At 50.4% G+C, this 17,668-nt stretch overlaps 1 protein-coding gene across 1 annotated transcript in view; it reads left to right on the forward strand.

Annotated features, from left to right (window-relative positions):
• The window catches only part of Fam117a (family with sequence similarity 117 member A), a 45,360-nt gene extending 29,650 nt beyond the window's left edge, over positions 1-15,710 (forward strand). The window contains exons 3-8 of the mRNA XM_021177542.2: positions 5,448-5,543; positions 8,784-8,894; positions 9,321-9,455; positions 11,185-11,383; positions 12,521-12,671; positions 14,393-15,710. Of these exons, the coding sequence (XP_021033201.1) occupies positions 5,448-5,543; positions 8,784-8,894; positions 9,321-9,455; positions 11,185-11,383; positions 12,521-12,671; positions 14,393-14,693 (993 nt within the window). The 3' untranslated portion in view covers positions 14,694-15,710. The remainder of the gene's footprint in view (positions 1-5,447; positions 5,544-8,783; positions 8,895-9,320; positions 9,456-11,184; positions 11,384-12,520; positions 12,672-14,392) is intronic.
• Positions 15,711-17,668: the final 1,958 nt, after the last annotated feature.

The following is a 17,668-nucleotide window of genomic DNA, read 5'->3' on the forward strand; positions in this document are numbered from 1 at the left end:
TGTGGCTGCAGGCAAGAGGTGGGAGGATTCTGATCAGTGTAAGCATCCAACCCCAAGTATGTGCTCTGCCCATCTCCCAAGCCTGCTCTTCAGGGAAGTTTCTGCTCCTAGGCTTGGGTTCCACTCAAATTACTGCTTGAGGCTCCTGTGCCTGGCACAAGCTGCCACATTTAGCACTGGCATTACACTGTGAAAGCTTTAGGCTCAACTGCCATCTCCCCAGAAGGCCTTGTGCATCCCTTCTGTACAGCGAGAGATCACCCAGGAGGATGGCTAAAGAAGAAATCTTCAGGAAATGTGGAGAAGGGAAAGGGGAGTGGAGAATCTAGATCTATTAAGGTCTTTGAAAGCATGCCTCTGTGTATGTGTGTGTGTCTGTGTCTGTGTGTGTGTGTGTCTGTGTCTGTCTGTCTATCTGGTTGGTTTGCTTGTTGGGTTGTAATGCTGGAGATAGAGCTTAGGGCTTCAGGCAGGCAAGGCAAGTGCTTGTGCTCTACCACTGAGCTACATCCTGAGTTCATTAAAAGCTTTTCAGCTGTTAGGAGTGGATGGATGCCAGACCTTTCCCAGTCACTTTGAGCAAGCCAGCTATTCCTACCCTGCCCCTCACTCGCACCCTTTCTCTCCTAGCCACAGCAGTGAAACATTCCGTGGTCTGCTTCATCCAGCCTAATGACGACAGCCTAATACTTGTTAGTGTTCTCCTGGGTGCCTAACCTCCCTGTGTTGGAGGCTATGCCATTGCTGACACTCCCAGGGATGTGCTTTTCAGTTACGGCTGAGGCTAAGCAGCTCTTTCCCAGAACCTCCCCTAGAGGGCTTTGCTTCTTCCAAGCCAGTGTCAGAGCTAGGCCTCAGACCCAGAGCACCTGCCATTAGAGAGCTGGGCGTGCTGTGTGCTCCAGGCCTGTTAGTGCATAGGGCAGAAGAGACTGAAGAACGCTCAGCACTTGGGTCTATGGCAATGCTGTAATCCCAGGATCCCCTTCCTGGCCATGTCCATGCTTTCAGTCAAGTACAAGTCAATGTTCAGGCAACCATAGATTGAGTAGGAGCTAGGCTCCTCACATATGAGGTAAGAGGAACAAAAACAGCTATTCTGGAAAGGAGGAAGGGGTGTAACCGGGACACCTGGGGAGGGGCCACAGCTTAGATGCTTGTATCTTTTTCAATGTTGGGGATGGAACCCAGGGCCTGCACATGCTAGCCAGATGCTGTACTTCTGAGCTAGACTTCCAGCCAGCTTGTTTTGAGCCAAGAGGGCCAATGTGAAAGGTGTGAACAGGTGTTTCCAGCAGTGGCTTCCTGAGACAGGGCCAGCGAGAGCTAGGGAGTCAGTCCCCCAACACCACTTCCTGTGGCATCTCCATCTTCTGCAGGAAGTCCTGTGTCTGAGAGGAGTTTTTCAGAATTGTCTCAGTTTATTTGAGTGTTTTCTCTTCTGTGGCCCAGGCCATCTGGGAACCCAGAGCTGGCCACCAAGTGCTTTGAGTTGGCCTCTCCTAGTGGCTGGGCCCTGGCCAGGGCTCGTGATGGCAGCACATGCCAGTGGCTGTGGTTACCTCTCTCCCTTCTTACTGGGCAAAGTATATGAGCCTTGTACTCTTCTGGAGGGAGGAAGTGGGCTTCCCACAGCTGGGATGACTGTTTGAACAAAGTTCCCCAGCTGGTGGCATCCTTCCCACAGAAGGGACCTCGGGTACCTCCCCTGCCTGGCTCCACTCATACTCGCTTCTTTCCATCCCCATTTCTGCTTAATTGTGGGGAAACCTCTGTGATCCCCAGTCCTGCTCCCACTTACCTCTGACTTTTCTTTAGTCTTAAGTTCTTACCAGACATCGTCAGGGAGCATCCCAAAGGCCTGAGGCTGAGCAGCCTCCTGACTGGAGAGGACTTCCTTTCTGTCTTTCCTGCTTCAGGGGGAGGGGTCCTGCCTTTCCCTGAGTTGCTGCCTCAGTGTTCCCTGATGGCACATGACCCAGTGTGACCAGCATAGACCTTTAAAAAATTGTTTTGTTTTTTGTTTGTTTTTGTGGGCATAAGGGCTTGGGCACAGAGTCTGGTTTCCAAACTAGTGTCCAAGACCAGTGGCTCAGTGGATGGTTTGACAATACAACAAATACTTGAAAATGTGGCCATGATGGAAAATCTGAGAGTTATCCAGTCACTACTACGGTAGAAATGGCAGCTTTGGCCACCTACAGCCATAGTTCTGGTGCTGGCCAGTGGACCACCCTCCGAGCCTTTTTGTTTGGTCAAAGTCCTAATGGACTGGCTTCCTTCTGAACTGAGCTCAGCACGTGCCCTCTGACCTATATATATATCCCCAGTCAGGTCCTGGGTTGCTCTTTACTTCTGACAGGTACAGTGTGGGTAATGTTCCCAGGCCCCAGCCCGGCTCTGCGCATGGAGCATGCTCAGGAGCCAAGGTCACTGGAGACATTGAGGGCCTGGACTCTTCCCCTCCTGGTCATGACCTCCAGGTAGAAACTTAGCTGGGTTGGAGACCAAGAAAGACATCCCAGTGTGGAGGGCCCATTCTCCTTGCTTTGGTTGCTCTGTAGGCTCTGTGGGGAAGCTGTCTTCCTCTTCCATGCCCATCTATCCCTCCACATGCTGCCCTGGAATCTTATAATCCCTGGCAAGACAATCGTCCTCTACCCAGGCATGCATGGTTTTATACAGCAGCTGCAGACCTGGCTGCTCACTCATGGTTAGTAATCTTACCCCTCCCTCCCTCGCTCCCTTAGCCAGGGTGTGGAGAAAGTCCATTCTAGTGCCTGAGTCCCCTGACAAGCATGGATTTTTGGTCCCCTATGGCCAGACTCTCCTCCACACAAAGGGGCGTCTAGCATGACTATTTACACGGCTGCCCCACAGCTTGGCCTGACTCTATCCTGGTGACCTCCTTGAAGTGGATCTTAGCTGTGACTTTACTGTTCCCCAAGGAGACCATGATCGAGGCCTTTGTAGTGAGGCTCAGAAAGGAGGATCCTGAGCAATCTGGGGTACATTTCCCCCACTTGACATATCCACTGCAGCTAGAAAGGCAGAAAGCTGGACCTTTGTACCTGCCTGGCTTGACAGTACTCACACCAGCCTATAAACAGCTTTCAGTGGTGGTTGGCTTCTCTTAGCTCATAGCACCTTGCTCTAGCCTCTGCTTTAGTCTGTCTTCTTCTTCACATGACTTTATCCTCTGTATGTACCGGCTCCTTCAGCCTCTCTCTTACAAAAACACTCTGGCAAGGCAGGGATTGAAAGTAAGGCTCGCCCATCGTAGAAGGGAGAGAGATGAGTTTGTCTGGGTTGAGGGATGTGATGATTCCCATGGGCAGGTGGTGGATGCTGAGATAAAGTGATGGCGTCAGCATCACATGTACAGAGAGTACGCAGTAGTTTGTAGGAAGATGTTGCTCAGGAGAGGTCGGGAATGGATTAGGAAAGGAGATGATACCAACTCCTATGGTTTCCTCATCTTTCTTCCACTCCTGTACCAGTCTACACCTCCCTGTACGCCTTCACAGCTCCTAGGAGGAGGGAGCTGAGACATTTGTAGAGGTGTTAGTCGCCAGTTGCAACCTGACCCAGCATCCTTCTTGTCTTTCACCACCCACTTGTGAGCACGGTATCTTCAGTGGTGAGGAGGGAACATCACCCTCTTAGGTTTTGCCATCTCTCCTCTGTGGTCTTTGCTCCTTTTCCAGAGGTGACAGAGATGTGTAGGACTCAACTATCCTGGCAGCACTGGTGATCTGCAAGCTTGGTCTAGGCACAGCAGCAGAGGAGGACATGTGTATTACTGCAGAGTCCTAGTAGCTGATGGGGAGATAGGCTATGTTCTCCCTGTCAGCTGGTGTAGCTCTTCTGAGGTCTGATAGCCTGAGTTAGAGACCCGGGCATGTGGAAGGAGATCAGCTATTTGGTTTCCAGAGACTGTGAGAGCCAGCGTCACCTGAGGGCTTTGGGGTACACGCCTGCATTCCTGGCTGCTCTTTTCATAAAGGAAGAAATCTGGGAATGAAGCTGAGGATGCACTCCCTGGGGCTGCCAGTGGTCTCACCCTGGCTGTGGTCCACGGCCTGGGAAAGGTCCTGCTCGCGGGCAGCTGCAGACCGGAAGGGCCAGAAGCTCAGTCTGCAGCAGCTTCTCCAGTGCAGCTGTCGCACCAGGCCGTCTGTTCTCACAGTCCTGGCTCAGACTTGCCCTGCGAGCTCCTCTTAGCAGCTGTTGGGTGGTGAGGAGTCTTGTTTTCCCCTGATCCTCCCCCTCTCTCTGTGTACAGCAGCCTCTCAGGGGAGGTCAGCAGATCTCTTAGAGGAGCTGGTTCCCAGGCCCTGTGTTTTTGGCAGCTTGTGCATAGTAGTCAGAAGAGGAGCTGGTCCCACTAGAGCACTCCCCTCGGCCGCTCCCTTGGAATGGAAATAGGATGTTGGTGATGGGGAAGGATCTGCGCCTCTTGAGCTTCATGCTTGGAACCAGTAACTTCCTCTTTTAGTGGAGGCTCCTCCACTACCATCTCGGGTCCCCTGTCTTTGTGCAGCAGAGGGAAGGGAGCACATGGAATGTTCTTCCCCACGAGGAACAAAGAAGGACCACGGGGAGGAGGCATGAACAGACCAAGAATCAGTGCTGGATTCAGAATTCTGAAACGGTCTTTCCCTGCCTGTGCTGGAGGACTTTGGCATCCCTGACACTCTGCCTACGTGATGACACAAGCTTGCACGGTGGCATTAAACAGTTGCCACCTGCTTCATCCCGAGGCACCCATGGAGACATTTCTCCTGTTTCCTCTTTGGGATCCTGTATGATCACTTGTTTTCCCCAGGTTCCCAGGCACCTGGCCTTGGCTGGGTTCATGGGGAGAGAATAAAGGATGCAGGGCTTTTTGGAAACTTCCTGGGAGAGGGACAGCACTTGGCCTCACCATGGGAGTGTATCCAGACTGACTATAACATAGGTTTGAAAGGGATAAGGAAGGGCTGATGCAGCTCAGTCATAGAACACTTGCCTAGCATTTGCAAGGCCCTGGGTTCCATCCCCAGTACCAAACACTCAATAAAAAAAATAAAAGAGCCTTTAATCCCAGCACTCGGGAGGCAGAGGCAGGCAGATTTCTGAGTTCGAGGCCAGCCTGGTCTACAAAGTGAGTTCCAGGACAGCCAGAGCTATACAGAGAAACCCTGTCTCNAAAAACCAAAATAAATAAATAAAAGAGAAAGGAGGCCAGCACTGTTGGGCCTTGGGGACGGTTTCCTGGAGAGTAAAGATCGGGATGAGGCCACACACATGCTTCTCTTGCCCAAAAGGATAAAGTGGGCTGGGTGCGTCCATGAGGTTGATGAACAGATGTGAGGAGGCTGTACAGGTCGCCACCTCTATCCAGGAAACCGACCGGCTGTTTCCTGCCAGTGGAGCTGCCTGTCTCACTGCATGTCTTTCTACAGACACCCCTGTCCTGGCAAGAGCCAGAAGGTGAGCGGGCCAGCTTCTGCATGCACAAGCGATCAGCATCGTGGGGCAGCACAGACCACCGAAAAGAGGTAAATGCCTTCTCCCTACACCCTCCATCTCTTGGTACTATATAACAGTTTTATCCTGAGGATAGCTACACCTCCATCCTCTCTTCTTCCTGCTAGCCTTCTTCTGAGGGAGTGGCTCTTCAACCGGCTCCCAGGCTTCTAGTAGCTTGGGTGTGGGGCCTCAGACCCTTTTGCTAGAGAAACTCCAGGCAGTGGCTGCTGGGGAGTCCAGCCTGCAGGTTGGGAGAGCCGTTTGCTTAGTTCCTTTGAGGCTGGACTCTGGTAAGTGAGTCAGAGACTGAAGGAAGACAGGGAGCAAGGCCCTGGCAATCAGGAGCCCCCCAGCCTCGTTTGCTACTTAACCATCCACCAAGTTTCCTTTTAAAAGAAGAGAAAAACAATCCTGGGTTCCTAATACTTTTTCTTGGTCCTCCTCCCTCTGCCGCTGGGAGGGCTGGAGGCCCTGACACCGAGGAGAATTCCACAGGCTGGAATTCCAGGGCTTCTGAACCAGCTCCTTCTGACATGTCCTGTGGCAGCTCCAAAGGAAAGGTCAACTTAGCAGGACTCACCCCTGACCCATTCACAGAGGGAAGTTGTTTCTGCCCTCGGTGGTCACGCTCAGAGCGCTGAGAAAACGCACAACCACTGGACTGTAAGCTTCAAGCCACGTGGGATGTAAAACATTCTCAAAACCCTTAACCGGCAGAGTAAATGCATTCTGCCTAGGAAGGCTGGAGCGTCCTGGTCTCTCTGCATGGTCGGATCGATCCCCAGCAGCAAGTCTAAAGGCAGGCACATCCTTGGGCTGGGAGATGCAGCCCAGGGGCTAGTGCCCACCTTAGCATGGCTGAGGCCCTGGGTTCAGTCCCCAGCAGTGTGATTGCAAAGGGGCTAGAGAGGTGGCTGGAGAGGTGGCTCAGAAGTTAAGAGTGCCGCTCATTGCTGTTTCTGAGGTTCTGTCCCCAGCACCTACATGGTGGCACATAACCATCAGAAACTCCAGTTCTAGGGGACTCAGTGCCCTCTTTGACCTCCATGGACACCAGGCACACATGCAGGTAGGCAAGACACTCATACACATACACTAAATGCATTGAAAACAATAATTTAAAAAAGTAGTTTCTTAGCCAGGCAGTGGTGATGCACACCTTTCGTCCCAGCACTTGAGAGGCAGAGGCAGGCAGGTCTGTGGCCAGCTGGGTCTATGGAGTGAGTTCTAAGACAGCCAAGGCTATACAGAGAAACCCTGTCTCAAAAAACCAAAACCAATAAAACAAACAAATAAATAAGCAAATAAATAAAATATGCTTCTTCTTGACTGTCATCACAGCCTTTATGGCAGTGGGCAGCAAATCTACTTTCTGAATTTCATTAGGCTCCTTCCCATTCATAAAATTCTGCATCCTGCTCAGGGTATAAAGGCCCAGAATTACAAGTGTGATGGGAATCATATTTCAAAAGTGGTTGTCTGTTTATTTGTTTGGTTTAGGGATTGTTGGTGGGGGACAGGGCAGGATATTGCTGCATAGCTTAGTCTGGCCTCAAACTAAGACTTGTGACTCAGCCTCCTGAGTCTGGATTATCGTAGGCTTGATCCTCCAGCACTACCGAAATGCCTGTGATACCCTGTATTGTTACAGGGCCTGGGCGTCTCCCTCTTTTCTTGGTATAATTTACCTTTAAACAAGTGGAAGGATTGGATGTCCATACGCTCTGGTCTCGGGGTCTTTGGGATACTTGAGGAAATCATTTGAGAAATGAAAGGTTATTGACCCTCGGAAATGCCACTTTCAGTCAGGTATGGAGGCAATGCCTATAATTCCAACCCTCAGGAGGCTAAGGCAGGAAGACTGTTGTGTTCAGCGCAGCCTGCGCTACACAGAAGGAGACCTGCCTCAAAATAAGAAAAAAGAAAAATCCAGCCAAGTTAGAGAGATGGCTCCACAGTTAAGACCATTCATTGTCCTTGGAAAGGACTAGTGTTCAGTTCTCAGCACCTATGTCAGACAGCTCACAGCCACATATACCTAACTCCAGCTCCAGGGGACCTGGGGCCTTGGTTTCTATGCTCACCTGCACATACCTGCACACATTGCACACACACCCACACACATGCACACAATTAAAAATGAGGCTTGGAAAATTTTTTTTAATTTTTTAGATTTATTTTAAATGTATGACTATTTTGCCTACATGTGTGTCTATTATTGTATGCATGGTTAGTGCTCACAGAATTCAGAAGAGAGCATTAGATCCCCTGGAATCTGAGTTACAGATGGTTGTAAGCGACAGTGTGGGTGCGGAGACTCGAACTCAGATCCATAGCAAGAGCAGTAAGTTGCAAGTGCTCTCAATCACTAAGCCATCTCTCCAGCCTCCTGAAAAGAATCCTTAAAAAAAGAAAAGAGGCTGGAGAGATGGCTCAGTGGTTGAGAGCACTCACTGCTCTTCTGAAGGTCCTGAGTTCAAATCCCAGCAACCACATGGTGGCTCACAACCATCCGTAATGAGATCTGACTCCCTCTTCTGGTGTGTCTGAAGACAGCTACAGTGTACTTACATATAATAAATAAATAAATCTTTAAAAAAAAAAAAAAGGAAAAGAAAAGAAAAGGCTACACATTGCCCCCCACCTTTTTGAGACATTGCCTTTTTTTTTCCCCAAGTACCCCTAACTGACCTGGAGCTTGTTAATGTAGAGCAGGCTGGCCTGCAACTTATAGAGACCTGTCTGCCTCTGCCTCCCAAGTGCTGGGATTAAACTGTATGCCACCATGCCTGCCTCATACACTTAGCGGAAGGGTGTCCCTCACAGTCCATAACCATGATGTTGTATGTTCTCTGTTTGGAGTCTGACTCATCCAGGACATCAGCTTTCAAGCATCCTCACTCTGCGACCCTTTGATACGGTTCTTCATGTTGTGGTGACCCCAACTATAAAACTATTTTTGTCGCTACTTCATAACTGTCATTTTGCTGCTGTTAGGAATCGTAATGCAAATGTCTGATATGTTACCCCCAAAGAGGTCGTGACCCACAGGTTGAGAACTGCTGATCTCTAGGGGAGGAATAACAATTTAAAAAATCAGGTCTAGCAGCAGGGTATCTAGCTTAGTGGAACCTCTGGCTGCCATGGGTTAGCACTGTTGGTGTCCATGTCCCTTTTAGGTATCCTCAGGGATGGGGGCCTCACCTAGGGAAGGAACCAGGATACTCCGGCTTTGCCTCATGTCCTTTCTCCCCCATCTCTTCTGCTAGATCACCAAGTTGAAGCAGCAGCTGCAGAGGACAAAGCTGAGCCGCAGTGGGAAGGAGAAGGAGCGGAGCTGCCCTGTCCAAGGGGACCATGCTGCGCTGGGAGCAGGGAGGGTACGCTGTCTCCCCTGACCTCCAGCTCCCCTGTCCTCCCTCATGGCAGGCTTCTGTGGCAATAGAGTTCTGTCTGTCTGTGCAGCACAGAGCTGCATAGATGCCTGTCAGGAGAAGTTTTAGTCCAAAGTTGGGCTCCGCTGCATGGCCTTGGAAGGCCTCACTGTGCTTAGTGTCTTTTTCCTCTGTCTCAATAAAGGCAGTGACACTAGCAGCATCTTCCAGGTGTCTAAGCTCCAACTCCTGGAGAAATTCCCTCTGAATCAGTTTGTTGGCAATATCCAGTTCACCCACCCCCCCACAACTTGGAAAAAAGGTGAAGAAAAACGCTTTATGGACATGATCATTCCCTCCAGTCATAGCTGATAACTGTCGGGGCTGAGTGTGGAGGGACATCATCTGATGGATTCATTTGCCTCTCTGTAGGCATCCCTTCCCAGCCACCCCCCAGGACCCCCTGTCCTGCGACTCAGCCCTTGTCTGCACAGAAGCCTAGAAGGGCTCAACCAGGAGCTGGAAGAGGTGTTTGTGAAGGAGCAGGGTGAAGAGGAGCTGCTGAGGGTGAGTGGTGGCTGCCCCGACGGTACTGACCGGCTGCTCCTGCATGAGGACAGACGGCAGTGCCACTCTTTGGGGACTCTCAGGCTGTGGCTCTGGAAGCAACAACATGTAAACACCGCCTTCCAGAAGTACACAAATGGAGCTCGTTTGTCTCAAGTGAACTTAAGCTCGGGGGCATCAGGGGTAGGTGGGTGTCACTAGGGAAGGCCGTGTGGTAGGGACACAAAAGCAGCTCAAGGAAGGGAGCATAGTCTGCCTCCCAGTCCCAGGTGTGGTAGGCAGTCATGGTAACAGGGTGAGGCAGGAGGTCGAGGGGCATCTGTGGCCATGACACAGAAAGCAGCAAGTGCTTGGCCTCAGTTTGGGTTTTTCTCTTTACTCAGTGTGGGACCCCTGCCTGGGACGGGGCTGTGTCCTTTATGATGGCTCTGCCCAGCTCAGCTAACCTGATTCAGGGAGTGCCTCACAGACATGCTCAGAGACTGTTGCTGCTGGGATGTTAATGTCCATAAAGTTAGATTAGCTGTCACAAATGAGCACAGAGAGGGCCCCTGCTAGGAGGAAACCATCAGCTGACTGGCCACCCTTACCCACACGTGCCCAGCTTACACTACCTTACTCTCAGTCACTACATCCCTCCCCGTGTCTCACTACTCACAGGCACCCATCAGTCCTTCATGTACAGTTGCCATATGCAGTCTTCCTCCATCCCACGCCCAGGCAGAATCACCAGCCGCCTCCTTTGCCATCTCAGGACATCTTTATATTGGCACAGTTCAGTTAGGGAACGGCAGTTGAGCTGTATGAACATAATTTTGATGGGCACAAAAAAATTCCTCGGCTTGTTATTTCCCTACAGGCTAGTTTTTGTTTGTTTGTTTGTTTGTTTGTTTGTTTCGAGACAGGGTTTCTCTGTATAGTCCTGGCTGTCCTGGAACTCACTCTGTAGACCAGGCTGGCCTCAAACTCAGAAATCCGCCTGCCTCTGCTTCCCAAGTGCTGGGATTAAAGGCATGCGCTACCACCACCTGACTTGTTTGTTTATTTTTATGTGTTTGTTTGTTTGGTTGTTTTGAGACAGGGTCTCACTATGTCTGGCTGTCCTGGAACTCCATATATAGATTAGTCTGATCTTGGCAGGAAGGTCTCTGTGGGTTCAAGAGCACAGAGATCAACTCACAGAGATCTCGGTGCTGGGATTAAAGACATGTTCTACCACAGCCGGCTTCTGGCTGATTTTTAAATGGATGTATGGGCGATTCCTTATGCCCCTGAACACATGCACACACTAGTTCACTGGGAGACAAAATATCAAATATTTAAAAAGAAGGATGTGAGGTATTTAATGTATGATAACCATCTGCACGTTTGTCCTGCAGTGGCCTATAGCATGTGTGATGTTCTGGTACCTTGCCCCTATTATGTCACCCTGTGTATCAGTCACCTTTGTGTCCAAGAGCCTCGTACATAGAGAGGCACTGATCACATCACACAAATGAACGTGACTCTAGTAGAGAGGGTTAACAAGTCTCGAGGAAAAAGAACAAAAGTACTCTAGGAGAAACAGTTTCTCCTAGGCTGCAAGTTGTCAGGAAATAAATGGCTTGAGGAAGTGGCATTCTTCTGTCCTCGAGGCTAAGAGAAAAGGTACAGGGAGACCCCTGAGGGTCACTGCAATGTCACAGGCCTGAGAAGACCCTGGACTGAGTCTCTTCTCTTTCCTCATCAGATACTTGAGGTCCCTGATGGGCACCGTGCCCCAGCTCCTCCACAGAATAGCAGCTGTGACCATTCCCTCCTTTTGGAGCCAGGCAACCTGACCAGCTCTCCCTCCGTGCCACTGGCATCCCCCCAGCCTCCCAGCCAGGCCAGCCGTGAGGAGCACCAGGGTGCCACTGAGGAACTAGCATCCATCCACAGTAACAAAGGTAAGTCATGGAACCGGAGCACTAGAGCTGGCTCTAGGCTATAGCAGGGGCTCCACTGATCTTTGCTGTGAAGCATCCAGGCCTAGCATTCTGAACCAACCAGCTCTGTGTGAGTCAGTTCTGCACACTATACCTGTGATAATAACGGTCCTTACAGCACTCTGACTCCATGTTTATATTATAAAGTCTCTTACCAAAAAGAGCAGCCTTTCCCATCCCTGTTATTTGGCTAAGGTTCAGGCTGCCAAGGTAGAAAGCTAGCCCATCTGTGTTCAAGGGTCCCCTTGACTCATCCAGCAAGACCTTCAAGGCAGTCACAAATTAGATAAGAGAATTATAGTCTCTTATTCAGGGTCCTGCATGTATGACCCAGACTGATTCCACAGATTTTTGGTTCTAAATCCCTAGTTTTTCCCATGTAGGACTTGGCTTTCTACTTAGAATAAGGCAGGAATCCTACTAACACCCAATGTTAGAAAAAAACGGTTGCCCACAACACCTGACTTGTTCTTAGTAACCTCATGAGCTAGGCTAGTCAAGGGCATCATTTAACAATACACACAGGAAATAGACAGCACAGAATGGGAAGGAAGAAGTATAAGAGAAACACAGATAAAGTCAATATTTGCAGCCTAGGCAAAGTGCAGTCACAGGATGGAAAGTGAGAGAAATGTTATCCTCTGAGTGGGGCAGAGTCAAGGTTGCTTCTTGGAGTTAATACAGGAATCCTCTCTGCAAGGAGGGGCTGCCTTTCCAAAATACAGATGGGATGAAGCTATGGTGCTCCTTGGGCAGGGCACTGGCCCCAGGAGAAGGCAGAGGACAGCAGGTATTTCCTTTATGTCAGAGATCCAGGCATTCTCTTTGCTCTGGGAATACAGGATTAAAAGGAATCTTCTCCATCAATTCAGCAAGTTTTGTCCCCTTTCATGGTGCTACTGGAATAGGACCCATGGCCTCATGCTGTTTAACACGTGCTCTACAGCTGGGCTACAGCCCCCATCTCCAGTGGTGTGGCATGAAACACAGCAGCCCAAATAGCAGCACTACATGGCCCCGTGGTACAGAAGGCTTGAGCTAAGGAGAGTAGAGGTTTCCCTTGGTCTCCACTGACTCAGCCCTGCTCTCTCTCTCTAGCCTCCTCTCCAGGCCACCCAGCCTTCCTAGAAGATGGCAGTCCATCTCCAGTCCTTGCCTTTGCTGCTTCCCCTCGGCCCAATCACAGCTACGTCTTCAAACGGGAGCCCCCAGAAGGCTGTGAGAGAGTGCGTGTGTTTGAGGAGGCCACGTGAGTGCATCCCATGGATGAAGCATGGGAGGGAGGGAGGGAGGGACACTATGGAAGGGGAGCCCGTGTTGTCCCACTGTTCAGGTCCTTCTTCAGTCTCCAATCTCTCCAGTCTAGAGAATCTAGAGGTTGTCAACATTAGACTATCGGTCTCGCAGATTTTCCATGATCAAACTTGTTGACATTGCCTACTCTGAGCACTTAAATCTTTGCTTATCATTATCTCCATAGAAACCTGCTTTCTGCCCACACGCCAGCCACAAGCGCAGCGGGAGCTGGAAGGGAAAGAGATCTGAAACTTAAGCCTTTTGTTCCTTCTATTTTTTTTTTTTAACCATCCCTGGGGAAAGTGTGAGGACTTGCTAGACCATGATGGGGGGTAGAGGGGGGAGTGTGAGGACTTGCTAGACCATGATGGGGGGGGAGACGGGGGAGGGAGGTGCAGAGACAGAGATACAGAGAGAGAATGAATATGAATGAGCGAGAGAGAAAATGAACACACCAGTATTTCTTTACCCCCTGGCTGTTCAGTTCCAGTGTTGTAAACTTCCAGGGAGAAATTTCTAATTCTTGCAAGAAAGAACTTTGGAATATTCTCAAGTCATATTGGACGGTTCAGGAGCCAGACACTGATCTCTTTACCATCCGTGTGGGGTTTGACCATGGCCTTTCCTGAGTCCACCCCAGTCCCCTTTGTAGGCCTGAGAGAGCTTGCTCTATTTTCTCCTGCAGCTTTATATTCGTTTAGGCAGATTCACACTGGAAGTTGTGGTTTTGATAGCAGCCAGGAAGTTTAGTCATGGTGTGGGAGTAAAGATTTGGCTAGGTGTGGGTTTGGGCATTGAGGGCACCATTTATATCTCAGCTGAGGGAGAGGACAACCCATGGGAGTAGGCATTTTGGAAAAACAAACCCACTGTCAGCAGGTCTTCATTACCATTCCCACTGCTGCCTGGTGTTCTCCTGACTTCTGGTCCTCTGAGGCACTGTGGAGGAAGGAGGTTTTGTTCCACAATTTATGCAGGCTTGTAGCTTTCCTCTCTCTCCCATAGAGGCAGGTAGAAGTGAGGCTGTGACTGGTCCTCATCTGTCACAGGCTCATGAAGCTAGGGCAGCCTCCCTCCCAGTCATCTCTGCTAGCTTCCCACTGTGTTAGACCTTTAAGGAAGGTGGTGTTGATCAGTTATTTCCTAAGAACTCCTGGGCTTTCTTCAGTCAGCAGCTTTCCTCCTGGGAAGCTCCTGATGGGTATATGCTTCTGTATTGAGGAGTAGAACCCAAGCCTTACACATTTACTCCCTAGCCTGAGACGTTTTTTAGTTGTCATAACTAGGGAGAAAGGGACATGATCCTGCTGAGATCTAGTTGGTACAGTCCAGGGATGCTGTTAAATGTCCTGTGACTTGTAGGGAAGTGTTCTCTACCGTGACCCCTGCAGCAGGAAATCATTCAACTTTGGATGTGAATAGGGTTAAGGCTGAGAACCTTGCTTCAGGCAAAACCCACCACAGCAGCAATGAGACCCGAGAGGCCTCAAAAGTGGCAGAGCTTTCCAGGTTTTGACCAGGTTACTGCCCTTTTGAGCAGGGACCCAGCTCCCCAAACGCCCTGCTGAGGCAATCACCCTTCCAGCTCCCCAGGGACCCTGCTCAGGCAGCCCCCCTTACTTCGCTGACTATTTTTCTTGTACTTATGTGTCTGTGTCTCTCTCCATTCCTCAGGTCCCCAGGTCCTGACTTGGCCTTCTTGACTTCCTGTCCTGACAAGAACAAAGTCCATTTCAACCCGACTGGCTCCGCCTTCTGCCCTGTCAGCTTGATCAAGCCCCTCTTCCCCAGTATGGGCTTCATCTTCCGTAACTGCCCCTCCAGCCCTGGCTCTCCTCTTCCCCCTGCCAGCCCCAGGGCGCCACCTCGGAAGGATCCAGAAGCTTCCAAGGCCTCCTCACTGCCATTTGAGCCATGGCAGCGCACCCCACCATCAGAAGAGTCTGTGCTTTTCCAGAGCTCCTTGGTAGTCTGAGTCCCCCAGGCCCCTACCACACTTTACCATGGAGACTAGTGCCTTGGCGGCAAGCTCTTCGTTAGCTTCCCAAGCTGGGGGATGGAGGAGCCCTTCCTTCCCTCTTGGCCTTTGAGCACTTTCATTTATTGTGTCAAAGCCCCAGGTCCTTTGGTGGACATCAGCCCTCCACAAGGGAGGAGACTTACCTCCTCCACCAGCAGCAGGCAGCTCACAACTTACACTTGTGGACCTGCGCTTTCCCTCACCTGCCAGAAGGTCTTGAATCTTCTAGCCCAGGCTGTGAGTCCAGATGACTTCTAAGAGGCTCTTGTCATGGAACAGTAGGCTGTGGCTGAGAGAGGGGAGGTGCCACAGGCTTCCTGACAGCTCCACTCTAGAGACACAGAAAGGCAGACCAGATGCCTCCCTCCTAGAGGAGCTGACCAGAGCGGCCCTCGGGGCCAGAACACTTGACCAATCAGCTGTTGGCAGGGGACCACGAGATTTCCCAAGTGGCATTTTCATCTCAGTTTTACCCTGACTAAAGATTGTCTTAGGCAGCATCCCAGCCCCAAATGAATAGTGGGAAGAGGGATCTGGCATTCCTTCAGGGGGCATGCAGCAGGCCCCTACTCTCCACCTGCCCCAGGGGGCATGCAGCAGCCCCCTACTCTCCACCTGCCCCAGGGGGCATGCAGCAGCCCCGTACTTTCCACCTGCCCCAGGGGGCATACAGCAGCCCCCTACTCTACACCTGCCCCAGGGGGCATATAGCAGCTCCATGCCCTCTACCCACCCCAGGGTTGGGTTGAATTAGAAAAATGCCTATTTTTCTTGTATCGATGTAGAAACTCTATTTTCTCCCAAAGACACTATTTTTGCAGCTATTTGAAGTTTGTATATTTTCCGTATTGCAGAGCTTACACGAAATTGAAGAATGTTAATGTTCAAGGTTTCATATCTTGTGTTTAGAGGTTATTGTGGTTTTGTTTGTTTATTTTTTGCAGATCTTGATTTTAATAGACCAAATAAATATTCCAGCAGTTTGGGTTTTCTGAATACCTGGGATGGGAGGAGTGAAGTAGAGTGGAAGGTATTGTATCCATCACTGTATCCTGTCTTCAAGAGAAGGAACTTCCATTTAACGTACAATGGTCTAGTTGCTGTATGGATGGGCCTTGCTAGAGACTCTTCACAGAGACACACTAACATGACATCTTGTGTAGAATGGAGAACGTGATGTGTCCTGCAAGTGGACATGGAAGTCACTAGGGAAGGGGCCCATCCTAATAGGAGTCCCCAAAGGCTCCTGAGCGACAGTGGACTTGAGAGAGAACATGAAGCCGGGTGTGGTGGCGCACGCCTTTAATCCCAGCACTCGGGAGGCAGAGGCAGGCGGATTTCTGAGTTTGAGGCCAGCCTGGTCTACAAAGTGAGTGCCAGGACAGCCAGGGCTACACAGAGAAATGAATACAACTGAAGGGAGACAGTCTGGCATTCCAGGGACTCCTTGTACTTGCAGGGAAAATGAGACTAGGAAACGGCTTGCAGCTGGAGCAGCGTTAAGGCAGTAGCTGCCATGCCTATCTGTGTTCCAGTGAGTACCCAAGGCAAGAGTGTGCAGCCTTGGACACAGAAACCCTTCTTGTCCTTTCATAGCCTCTCAGATGTAAGAGCTCTTAGATGTTTGAGCAAAGTGGGAATCACCATCCCAACATTCTGTTAGTGCGTGAAATTTATGAAGCATTTCAGCAAAAGGCATTTCTATTCTACTGGGGGGAATACAGTGGTGCAGTCATATCTGTCTCAGAAGACTTCAGACACGCCCCCACCCCATCCCCCACTCGCAGGCCAGGCTAACCCAAGTACTATCACCGGCAAACCAAATGAGAAGATGTAAGAGAATGTCATTGAAAATATGACAACCATTGGGTGAGAGAAGAACCATTCTGTGAGTGAAGGAATATCCACATAGCTTTTTCTAAAAAGACTGTACCAAGTCAGGGAGTAAGGATTGGCACCCTGATCCACTTCACAGCTGGTGCTTCCTAACCAAAGAGCCCCCCTGCTGGTTATCACCATTGATCTCACCTGAGGGGAGACTCAGCCAGGTGGTGGTGGCAACAGCACACATCTTTAATTCCAGCACTTAGGAGGCAGAGGCAGGTAGATCTCTTGAGTTCAAGGCCAGCCTGTCTACAGAGAGTTCCAGGACAGCCAGTGAAAATAAAAAACACGAGGGGAAAATCAACCCAGGTCAAGTGAATTGTTTGAGGTCCCAGTTGGAAAATAAAAGGCAGAAGTGGAATCCAGACTCACCCAGTTACTGTTTGGTTCCCTGGAAGTTGCTGATTCACTAGAAAAAAAACCAAAGACCAAGGAAGTAAACGTATAGTGACTCCCAGAAGGAGACACCAGGCAAGGGACAGACCCTATTTTCTCTTAGTCCTCCTAGCCCTGAAAGATGTCTGGCTTGTCCCCAAAGCCTTAGTGAGTCAGGTCCCCAGTGATGGGTGTGGTGCTGCCTGCCTTTCCTTCCTTTGCCTGAGGCCGTGCCAAAGGAGCAAGCCTGCTTAGAGGAAAGCAACCCAAGACCCACAACTGCCTGACAATTGGGACTGTTATTAGGTAGGGGACTTGGTGACCTGGTGTTAAGTCTTGCTTTTGCAATTCTAGCAAAGCAGGTGAAGACCCAACTGTTAAATCAGGGAGAAGTCCATGGATGAGACCAAAAGTAGGAAGAGGTGAGGTGTGGTGTGGTGTGGTGTGTGTGTGTGTCTGTGTGTGTGTGTTGCTTCATTGGAGAGTTGGAAGGTCGTGAAGAAAATTTACTTAAGAACTTGGAAGGGAGCGAGGCGGTGGTGGCGCACGCCTTTAATCCCAGCACTTGGGAGGCAGAGGCAGGTGGATTTCTGAGTTCCAGGCCAGCCTGGTCTACAGAGTGAGTTCCAGGACAGCCAGGGCTACACAGAGAAACCTTGTCTCGAAAAACC

Source organism: Mus caroli, chromosome 11 (genome assembly GCF_900094665.2).
Source record: "Mus caroli chromosome 11, CAROLI_EIJ_v1.1, whole genome shotgun sequence".
NCBI classification, from domain to species: domain Eukaryota; kingdom Metazoa; phylum Chordata; class Mammalia; order Rodentia; family Muridae; genus Mus; species Mus caroli.